The sequence below is a fragment of the Dama dama genome, chromosome 9 (assembly GCF_033118175.1).
Source record: "Dama dama isolate Ldn47 chromosome 9, ASM3311817v1, whole genome shotgun sequence".
In the NCBI taxonomy this organism is placed as follows: domain Eukaryota; kingdom Metazoa; phylum Chordata; class Mammalia; order Artiodactyla; family Cervidae; genus Dama; species Dama dama.
This window is the reverse complement of record NC_083689.1, coordinates 42,562,558-42,573,986: the sequence shown is the minus strand read 5'-3', so window position 1 is coordinate 42,573,986 and position 11,429 is coordinate 42,562,558. Positions and strand designations below refer to the sequence as shown.

Here is an 11,429-nt window from a genome sequence, read left to right as displayed (position 1 = left end):
ACCCACCTTCCACATTAAGACACGTGCTGCTTGCTCTGCCCTTTGTTATAAAAACCAAGATAGACAGAACAAAACGAGGAAGTCTCTGTCACATCCTGCCTGAATTGAATTTCCATGGAAAGTGCCCCCACTAAGGTCCTAGAAGTAGGGTAAAGGTATCTGGGAGTTTTGTAGGGACTGCAAACTACAGACGCTCAGAGCAGGGAGAAGACGCTCCAGCTGGCTGCCCAGGATCTCTGGGGCTCCAGGGAGGCAGGATGGTCATGCCTGCCCCTTTCTCTTCACCATCATAGCAAAACATACAGAGACTGGACAGGAATATCCACTAAGGATTAGGAAGGCCTGGTGCTCAACTCTTAACTCTGGTGCTTAACTCTTAACCTCCACAGGGTTAAGGACAGTAAGAAAAATAATCTCAGAACTTGGCTATGGGTAAAACCTGCAAGAGCTGTTCACATACAACTTGGAAATGCATCAGGGTGTTGTGCTGGGACTCCTCTAATGGAGCAAAGCTCAAAAAGAGAAGAAACTATGACTATCCCACCCTACCCCGTTTGGCCATATGCCACTGTGCCACTTTGGTGTTAGTGGGAATGAAGCACAATGGACCAAGGTGCCAGCCTAATCGGCTATTAGGCTGATGTCGTTCCACCCTGACATCGTTCCTAGGGGACAAGTCAGAGCTGTGGTACAGGGGAATTCAAGCACGTGGAGGACTCCCAGAAAGAAATGCCTGATGTTTAGGGAGGGGCCTGTGCAGGTGCTGGAGTTCTGGGTTAGTGGATGGAGGTGAAAACAGTGAACTTCGGGGTCCCAACCTGATGGTGATGCTCCATATTGAGGCAGGCTGGTGCATGCACCCCATAGAGACATCCCAGGACAGCAAAAGGAGCTGAGTAGTGAGCTTAAATGGTGGGTCCCAGTCCTGGGGGGTTGGGGAGACAGAGGAGGGCCCAGGGACAGGTTTAACATAAAATTGACACTGAATAAAGAACAGGATCGGAGAAATGATGGAGACAAAGGGAGGGGTAAAGACACTGAGTGGAGGGAGGCTGTTAGCATGTATGGGGCAGGAATAGGTTATGGGCTTGCCATGAGAGTTTACGAAAATCACCAGTGGAAGGCAGTCCTGGAAACAAAAATAGATGGGACCAAATTGCAAAGACCTTTTATTCCACAGAAGGAAGTGGAACATTGTCCTAGTGGGCAGCCAAGAGTCAACTGGACGTTCAAAGGACATGAAGTGATTCAGGATGGGAAGAAAAATGGAGGTTGTTTGAGGGACTATTTGGAAAGGTTAGTCCTGGGTTTTTTAATTGGTCTTTCCCTACACACCACCTGGGAAGAGGTGAGAATGTCACAGCAGGAATGCAAAGGCAGCAGACAGAGTTCACTTCTGTGACTTCTGGACACAGCACAGCTGGGATGTGGCAGGGAGACCCCCACGTGCCACTTCCTGCATTTCTGGTACATCCTCCGGCAGGGACAGGACCCTGCGCCCTGTTCTACCAGCTGCACGTGGGCACCTCATTCCAAAACCTCAAGAAATGCATACATGCCTGTTTTCAAAAAGAGGGTGAGCTCTGGGCTCCTGGGGAGCTGCAAGTGAAAAGGGAAGGACCCTCAGCTGCATTTGTTTGAGCAAGCTCCAGGAGTTGGTGATGGACAGGGAAGCCTGGCGTGCTGCAGTCCATGGGGCTGCAAAGAGTCAGACATGACCGATCGACTGAACTGAACTCAGCTGCCTTTGGTCAGTGAGGAACTCATCTTTACAGCTATTCCATTGGGTCACTTTGGCCAGTTCTCCTTGGTGTATATCAGCCTTACCATGAGGTTGTCTGAGAGGACTCACGGGTGGGGGAGCCTGAGAACACCTCCGGCGTAAAGGCCATTCTCACATACAACATGGGAAGATGGAATGAAAAGTCACGCCAAACTTACAAGTAGATCGGTTAATTCTGCAAAAAAAAAGGGAAGACAGCAGAAGAAATGGCAATAAGAACAGCTTAAGATAAACTTGTGAGAACAGATGTAAACGTAGAGGAGAGGGGAAGTCCCCTTCTATACTGAGTTTGAAAATATATAAAGCTTTCCCTCACATTCAGAGTCCATGCAGGAACTTGTATCCTCTTTCTCACTACCTCACACTGCTCATTCTAGCTTTTTCAGTCTTCTTTCTGTTTATTCTTGGCCCCTAGCTCTACCAGCCAAGCACCAATAGTGGTTACCTACCCCCGCCATGCATTTTCTCCCAGCATCCTACCCACCTCTTCTCTCTGCTAATCTCTTTCCCCAAGTTCCTGCTCAAAATTTCTTCTTCCAATGCCTTCATGAATGAATTCCCTCTTACCTCTGTGTACATACTTTCTTCTCATTCTTTAAGTTGCCTCATATAGTTTAAACTTGTATAAATGCCTCATGGGGCCACATTTACAAATGTCTTTATGTAACTATATATTTTTTTCCTCTACAATTCTGGCTCCTACTGTTCAGCAGCCAAGTCTTCTTGACCCTTGGGTACCAGCAGGGATTCTTCCTCACAAAGGATGCTAGCCAATCGCATGAGCTGATCACAAAAAGGGAGACAGTCATTAAAGGAGATGGGTTTTGCTCTGCACTGCTCAGAGGCAGAAAGATTTGCTAATTTCTCAGCAACCTTCCCCCAGCCCATAGCATGGCTCCCTGAGCTCTCCTATTGCATACCTTCTTTTGTTGTTTTCCAAGAAACTTAGACTGAAAGTCCTGTGCCTGTCAGCTGGCAGGGCGCCCACCATTGTGCTTTTGTCACACAAATGGTGAAGTGCACACTTGCATTGAGAAAGAAGGAGAAACACACTACCAGCTCAGGCATTCATTTTAAGCTAGGTCCTGGGGGATGCAAAGGGTTGCAAGGGCCTCACACACCCTTCCACTACTCAACTGTCAGGAATGTTTGACGGGAGGATTCCTACGTGCTGTCTCTCAGGAGTCCTTTGTCCCTCTTCAAGCGGAACAGCACGCTGCTCCCAGGGACTGAGGTCATTGTGTGAGGCAAGCATGAGTGTCCTTTAGTAAACATTCTCCTTAGGACAAAACAGCTTAATCTCCTTCCCCTTACTTGAGATATAGATTGTCTCCTGACCTTGTGACTAACGTTACCCCTTGTTCCCTTGGTAACGGTTGCTGTACATTTGGTTTTCTGATCTCTATCATTCCCGAAAGAAGTTTCTTGTACTGCAGCCTATATATACTCATAGAAAAATCATTAAAGCACCTTTGCTCCACCAGAGCTTAGGTCCCCGGGTCTTTTTTGTCTCTCTCTCTCTCTTTCTCTTTCTCTCTTTCTCTCTTTCACTTTCTTATCGTCAACTCCGTACCACAAGGTTCCGGTCCATTAAAGGACCCCAACAAATGGCGCCAAAGAACTGGGACACTGGTATACGTGGAATATCGGGCGGAATGACTCAGGGACCTATTGAGGTCGGTAAGTACTAAGGCATGGGTTAAACGGCTGGCCAGCCCCATTATTTTTCTACTTTACTTCACCATTTGTTTAAATTTCAGGGACTTCTGGCTTCACGGCAATGAATAGAGGCTTGCCTTCAAACAGTAGTTGAACATAATCCTTAGTTTCCTGATAAATGCAGTTCTGATTTAGAAATTTGGCTCCAAGTCAAAGAAAATGTTAAATGAGCAGCCAAACAAGGAAAAAATATTCCAATTGATCTCTAGCCCCTATGGGCTCTTATTAAAGCTGTAATTCTGCCATTTCAAGGTACATTCTAGCCCTTCCAATATTCAGCAACAGATAGAACACTTATTACATAAATATAAACTAAATGATTAAACTTTACAAAAGGCCCAATTAAAACAATACAAAATATCTCAAAATTTTCTTACTAGCCCTGCCCCGGCTGCTCCAAATGCTTCTCCTCTGCCAACAGTCGCAACTCCAAAAGTCTCTCATTTATTGGAACCTAATGAAAAGTTATGCTAATTTTTAAACTAGATTAGAAGCTGCTATTTCCCATACTGTAATCGGAGAAGAAACCAAAGAACAGCTAGAGAAATTACTTGCTTATGAGAATGCAAATCAGAGATGTCAAAGAGCTATAGCTGCAATTTGTGAGACTAGGACTATTATTGATTATTTAAAAGCTTATTGCAATCTAGGATCAGAAACTCAAAAGATGCAAATACTGATTGAGGCAATGGCTACTACCTTTAAAAAGGGAAATGAAGGATGCTTTAACTGTGGAAATAAAAATCATTTAAAAAGGGACTGCCCTAAGAAGGCCAATAAAATACCAAAAAATTTGCCCTCGCTGCCGTAGAAGAATGCACTGGGCCAAAAGTTGTAAATTTAAATTTGATATTGATGGAAAACCTATTCCAGGAAACTCCAAACAGGAACAAATTCTATCTTTTCCCTCAAACCCTCAACATCCGGCAGTACTGCCGTCTATATACCAGCCCTAAATGATTTTTTCCTTTACCCTCAAAACAGTCCCTACTAGAGTGCCTACCGGACCTTTTGGACCCCTGCCCCCACAAACTTTTGGTCTTTTGCTTGGCCGATCTAGTCTGACTTCTAAAGGAATTACTGTTCACCCTGGAATAATTGATTCAGATTATAAAGGAGAGATTCAAATTCTGATGTCATCTCAGATTCTATGGCAATTCAAAAAGGGGGACAAAATTGCTCAATTACTTCTTTTACCTTACATTTCTATTAATTCCTCTAATAATGTATGGACAGATGGGTTTGAAAGTACAGATCAAAAACAGTCTTTGTAGACATCATTAGTATCTGAGTATGCCCGACCAAATATAAATATCAAAATTAATGGTAAAAGATTTTCTGGTCTCCTCGACACTGGATCTGATATTACTATTATTTCCAAACATTTATGGCCCAAATCCTGGCCTGTACAAAAGGTCTCCTGCCAAATTACAAGAATTTCTCAAACTAAAGTACAAGAAGTTTATCAAAGTGTTCAAATATACTCATATGAGGGACCAGAAGGGCAACCTGCAACATTAAAACCTTATGTGATAAATGTACCCTTTAATCTAATAGGAAGGGACTTACTTATACAATGGCAAACTCAGATATACATTCCACATTTTTCCTAGGGGCCACTGCTCATTTAACAAACAAAACAATTATTAAAATAACTAAGAAAAATTATGAGCCTATTTAGACAAAGCAATGGCCCCTTATGAAAGAAAAATTACAAGCTACTAAAGAACTTATAAACACACAATTAAAATTGAAACATATTGAAGAATCTTGCTCTTTTTTGCAACCAGAGATCCCATCACCTATTACTATTCCTCAAAATTGGCACATTATTATTACTGATTCACAAGATTGCTTTTTAAATATACCTTTACACCCTTTAGACCGGGAGAGATTCACTTTCTCTCTCCCTTATCCTAATCATATCGGGCCTCATAAAAGATTTCAGTAGACTATGTTACCTCAAGGTATGCTTAACAGTCCTGCTGCTGCTGCTGCTAAGTCACTTCGGTCGTGTCCTACTCCATGCGACCCCATGGATGGCAGCCCGCCAGGCTCCCCCGTCCCTGGGATTCTCCAGGCAAGAGACCTGAAATAGGGTGCCATCGCCGTCTCCGTAACAGTCCTAGTATTTGTCAGAATTTTGTAGCCAAGGCTTTACTTCCTATGTGACAACAATTCCCTCATGCATATATCATTAATAATATACTATAGCTACAAAAAAGAAAAATGATATTTTTGACACTGAATGGCTATTATATTCTTTAGACTCCGGAGGAAACTGATGAAAATAAAATATTTTTTGAAATTGCAAAACCGGTTCTTCTTGCATATGCAGTTAGGAAAAGGTTAACTTGTTAAAAAAATTTTTTTTGAGCTCCAGTTCTGCCTGGGAAACAAAAATAGGCCTAAGAAAAAACCTTAAGTTAACTCTTATCATGTCCTTGGGATACACAGCCCACTCTATCTAGGACTCCAGCCATTAACAAATTGGTGGAGCTCAAAATAAATAAATAAAACAAAAGGATATTTTAAATTTCAAACGGAGAACTATGCCTATGTATCTAAAATTATCTATGTCTCAATGTATGTCTTTGTTTTTAGATAGTGTGGAGTTAATGAGCTCTATTTAGATTCAGCTTTACATGAACTGAAGGGTATTCAATGTTGGGTATAATGTTTATTTAAATGTGAATGTGATTTAAATATAATTATTTGTTAATCTAATTGGGACATGTCTTGAGTCATCAACATTATATAATACTTTTATTATGCCTTGGTTTAAGGTAAACTAAGTTTGTCAACAAAAGGGTAACTCTTTATATATATATATATATATATATACAAATATATAGATGAGATAAAAACTTTTAGATAAGCTCTATTAGAAATAATCGTATTTTTGATAGAATGATCTATTATCTATAATCTGGAGCCATCTCTTGGGATTGGAGTGACTTAGGTTTCTAGAGTTGTGCTGAACTAAGTAGTAGAAGTTTGTTGAATGGCTGGGTCATTTCCAAATAAAGTAGGATTTTGAAGCATTAATTGTTGAACATTGGCTTACTCTTAAAAGGGGTTTTTCTTGCAGAAGAGCTGAAGAGATTTTGAGCTGTTAATGAATATAAATATATATTTATATATGAATGGATATATATATAATATAATATGATTTGAGAAATATGTTCAACGGTCTATAAAATGCTAACATACAAGACATTTCATGGTTGCTATAGAAAAGTAAAATATATGCTTTTAATAGAAAGATATAAAAAATGGCAAATAAAATGATGAATACAAAAATATTTTTTTAATTGTTGAAACATTTATTATAGAATAAAGTGGTATTTACATAAACTTTACTAGACTAGTTTTTCATTGTCGTTCTAGCTACAGCAAATGTTCTTTCTCCAAATTAAACCAAATTGGAAACAAGAGAAAAATTCTGGGAAAACAATATTTAATAGAATTAACTTTGGTCAGCAGATACATTCAGACTGCAAATATATTAGAAAATGCAGTTGAAATGCTTGGGTGGATCACAATGAAAACCACAAAGTATAGTATGTTTATTTAAAATAAACATTGGATTTGTTTATTATGCTATCATACTTTGTTTTGGCCTTTTAACTTTTAAAGATATTTAGTGCTAGAATTTTTAAAAGGCTTATGACAAATGAAGGAAAATTTTATGGCAAATTAATGTAACTCATTGTCCTGAACTTTCTTCCTCTTCCTTCTTACATGTCTCGATCAATACAAATTCTTCTTTTCTAGGGGCAACACCTCTCTAAGGTAAGACTACACAACATGTTATAACTCACCGATCAACTTACTTCACAATAATGAGAACACCTAATTCTATAAAAACAGACAATGACTCTGCCTATATTTCTAAGCAGCTCAAACAATTTTTACATTCATTCTCTATTAAACAGATTGCAGACATTCCTTATAGTCCACAAACACAAGACATGATTGGACAAACACATTACACACTGTAACTGCAAACAAAAAATTAAATAAGAGAAAATACACAGGAACACTTTCGTCTTCCTTGTCCAGAGCAAACTTTGCTAGATTCTGGTGTAGTGTAGTCTTTAAGCCTATAACTATTGTTGGTGTGACTATTTCTGTTCCCAATGTGTAGGATTCTTAAAACAGGGTGAAAAAAAAAAAAAAAAAGGCACCATTTCCCAAATAGATTATTTGTTCCTAAGAATATCAGAAACGTAGAATGTTTGCCCTCTTTTCAGGTCTGTCTTGGAAGTGTAATCATCCTCTTTAACACACTGAACAGTGAGATTCAACAGTTGCTAAGCTGCATTTCTTTTTCAAAGACAAGGTCAAATATATTTGGATGTGAGCAATATTTCATTTGTCAAGTTGTTCTGCATCACCTTTTCAATAATTTCACTTAGGAAAAAATATTTGAATGGTTACTCCTAATGCTTTGCCCCAAATAACACAAACCACAGCCAAATACCAGTCCCAAACAGATTTCTGAATGATTTTTTTTCTTTTAGACTGAAATATTTCCTAAGAATGTTTTCATCGTTATCGCTTTCCTCTCTTTTTATAACTGTTGTTAATATAGCCTTATTTGTTTTAAAGTTTTTAAACTTACCACAAAGAGATGTTTTGACAAAAGCAAAAAACAAACAAACAAAAAAAGAAGTTTTGAAACATTATAGGACACTTCCTTTCCTTTGCCCATTTGATATCAAGATGGGTTAACTAATCAATAGAAATCTAAGAAACTAATCTTACAGGGAAAGGATATGCTTCTATTTCTCCAGATGGATCCAACAAGCTCACATGACTTCCTCTTCAGAAGATTCAACCTAAGGGGGCCCCCATCATTCAGACTAGAGATGAAGCAGCAAAAAACCCAGGAAGAAAGAATTCCAATATAAGCCATGGCAACATTAAAAATTTCCAAAAAACGCCGCACTCGACGTCATCAACCTTATGATCTCACTACTTGGGGACAGATAAAAACCCTTACTAATTAAACTGAAAACCTGATTTCTCAACAGGGAATGCCTCAGAATCCTAAAAATATTTTTCTTCGCTATGCTTGCTTTGCTTGCTTTTGCTTCCCCCGCTCAGGCTGACTTGATTGATCACACTTACTGGGCTTATATACCTAACCCCCCTTTTTTATTGTAGGTTGTAAAATGGACAGATATAGAACCAATCATATCCACTAATGAGTCAACACATATGCCTCCTCCTTAGAACTTGGAGGGGCCCTCTCATCCTGAAGAAAAAGAAAAACTAATTAATATCGTTCTAGGTTATGAAGTCCTTCCTTTCTGTATGGGCCCAGCAGAATTATGTATAAACTTTAGTCGACAAACTTGGGCTTTCATCCTGCCTCCAGAAAAGGATTTTCGGACACTACTTGGATTATTTACTGCCCTTTCTTTGTCAGTAAACCATGTTTAGAATTAGGGAAAGAACAAAGAACAACATGCCAAGGGTTTACTAATAAGAACTTTAAATATATTCCTGTTCACTGGGACAAATGTCAGGCCAAACCAGGAAAATTAATGTTTATAGCTAATCATACAATTATCAATTGGGGACCCCATAGTATGTGGTTATTGAACTGCTCAGATGATATTAACAATACTATGTATGATTATATTACTCAAGTAACATGGAAGGTTACTAATACTGCAATGGAACATTACCATGACAGAGGACTTCTTGGCTAGCTTGATGATGGAATGGCCCCCGCTTAATCCTAGAATCACCCTTGATAAACAGATTGGGCCTAAACAATGGGACATCTGAAAACTTGCTGCATACACCGAAGAACTTGGGACTTGGACCAGACATTCCACGGGGACCAATCATAGCTGTAGCAATTATTTCTTTCACTATAATCAATCATATTTTATACAAGCCTATGTTCCACTTCCTTTTGTTGTAGCTATAAAAAATTGACAATTCAATAAGACTATACATTTTGTAACCTGCATAAATTGCAGATTATATACTTGTCTTAACTCCTCTATTTCCTTAAGATATGATTCTCTTTTAATTCTTTGATCTTGACGTAGTCTATGGTTACCAATAAATCTCCAATGGCCCTGGGAAGAAGGTCCCATGGCTGGACTTGCTTCCCGGTTGCTTACTAAATTGCTCTAGCGATGGAAACGATTCATTGGATGGCTGATTTTTGGCATTATAGGATTAATAACTATTTGCACCATTGCTGTCATCACTAGTGTTACTTTACAAACCTCAATTCAAACACATAATTTTATCCAAAATTGGACTAAAAATGCTCATACTATGTGGGCCACTCAGTCTCAAATAGATGAGGATATTCAAAAAGAAATACAGGAACTGAAAACAGCCATCGAATGGGTTGGAGGTCAATTAACAGATGTACAAAAACAGGTGATGCTAAAATGTGACTGGAATTCTACTCAATTTTGTGTTACTCCTGTTCATTTTAATAACAGTGCCTACAACTGGGAACAAATCAAGTTTCATTTACAAAACATACATGATAATACCTCTCTGAATGTACAATTATTACAAAAAGAAATATGTAAAACCTTTTCTAATAATCTGCCCTCTTCCACTAGTATGGGAACTTTAGCTATACAATTGGCTAATCAATTATCTGGGCTAGACCCACATAGATGGTTTCAAAGCCTTACTCATAGCATTGGGTCTAGAACTATAATTTTGGTGATTGTCTTAACAATTATATTTGTTGTCTACTGTTGCCTTCATGCAAAGATTGTCAAAACTAAACAAACTCTGATGGTCAGAACTCTTCTTACAAATATTATAAATAAATAAGGGGGAATTGTCAGGGAATGTTTGATGGGAGGATTCCTACGTGCTGTCTCTCATGAGTCCTTTGTCCCTCTTCAAGCGGAACAGCACGCTGCTCCCAGGGACTGAGGTCATTGTGTGAGGCAAGCATGAGTGTCCTTTAGTAAACATTCTCCTTAGGACAAAACAGCTTAATCTCCTTCCCCTTACTTGAGATATAGATTGTCTCCTGACCTTGTGACTAACGTTACCCCTTGTTCCCTTGGTAACGGTTGCTGTACATTTGGTTTTCTGATCTCTATCATTCCCGAAAGAAGTTTCTTGTACTGCAGCCTATATATACTCATAGAAAAATCATTAAAGCACCTTTGCTCCACCAGAGCTTAGGTCCCCGGGTCTTTTTTGTCTCTCTCTTTCTCTCTCTCTCTCTTTCTCTCTCTCACTTTCTTATCGTCGACTCCGTACCACAAGGTTCTGGTCCATTAAAGGACCCCAACACTCAACCACCATGAAATCTCCAAGGTCAACAGGCATTTCTGGAGTGACTTTAGGAGTGTGGTCCAAAGGCATCCTTATTGGACACTTCAGCCGCAAAGGAATCCCTTTCTAGTAAAGAATTAGCCAACGTCCTCTTATAATGAGCAGAATCACGGAGAGTAAGAATTGGTTGTAAAGAAGCCATCAACTAATGCAGGCCCTGTTGAGAACACATAAAGGGCTCACATAAAGGGAAAAGAGGGCAGGATTTGACCCGTGTGCCTCAATTATGTTTTTTAAAGCAGCCTGTCAAATCCTTTTTTAAATAGGATTTGACAGAGATTGAGTTACATAAAGAGATTTTAATAGAAAAAAAGTCATTAGGCTGTTATTTAAGGATGCTCCACACTCATGGGCATCAAACCAGTGCTTCCTTCCCCAGCATGGGGTGGATTCCACTGTGTCATCCAAACTCTCTCCTGGCTCCTTGGACATACCAATAGTATCTGTTTGTTATATTAGATGGAAACCATTTTTTAAAATATTTAAAATTTCTAAATAAGGAATAAAAGGTGGCAACATATCCTTTCAGGGTCATATGGAGACACTTGTGCAACCAAGGATTCATTATGGATTGGAGCATATATAC

At 39.2% G+C, this 11,429-nt stretch overlaps 1 protein-coding gene across 2 annotated transcripts in view; it reads left to right on the top strand.

Moving 5' to 3' along the window:
* Nucleotides 1-3,035: 3,035 nt before the first annotated feature.
* ZFP62 (ZFP62 zinc finger protein) overlaps nt 3,036-11,429 on the top strand; it is a 54,837-nt gene continuing 46,443 nt past the window's right edge. Inside the window, exon 1 of one of the 2 annotated variants that reach the window (XM_061151098.1) lies at nt 3,036-3,459. In XM_061151098.1, coding sequence (XP_061007081.1) covers nt 3,391-3,459 — 69 coding nt within the window. In that variant the 5' untranslated portion in view covers nt 3,036-3,390. Of the gene's footprint in view, nt 3,464-11,429 lie in introns of both variants that reach the window. The other variant, XM_061151099.1, reaches the window with a different exon arrangement.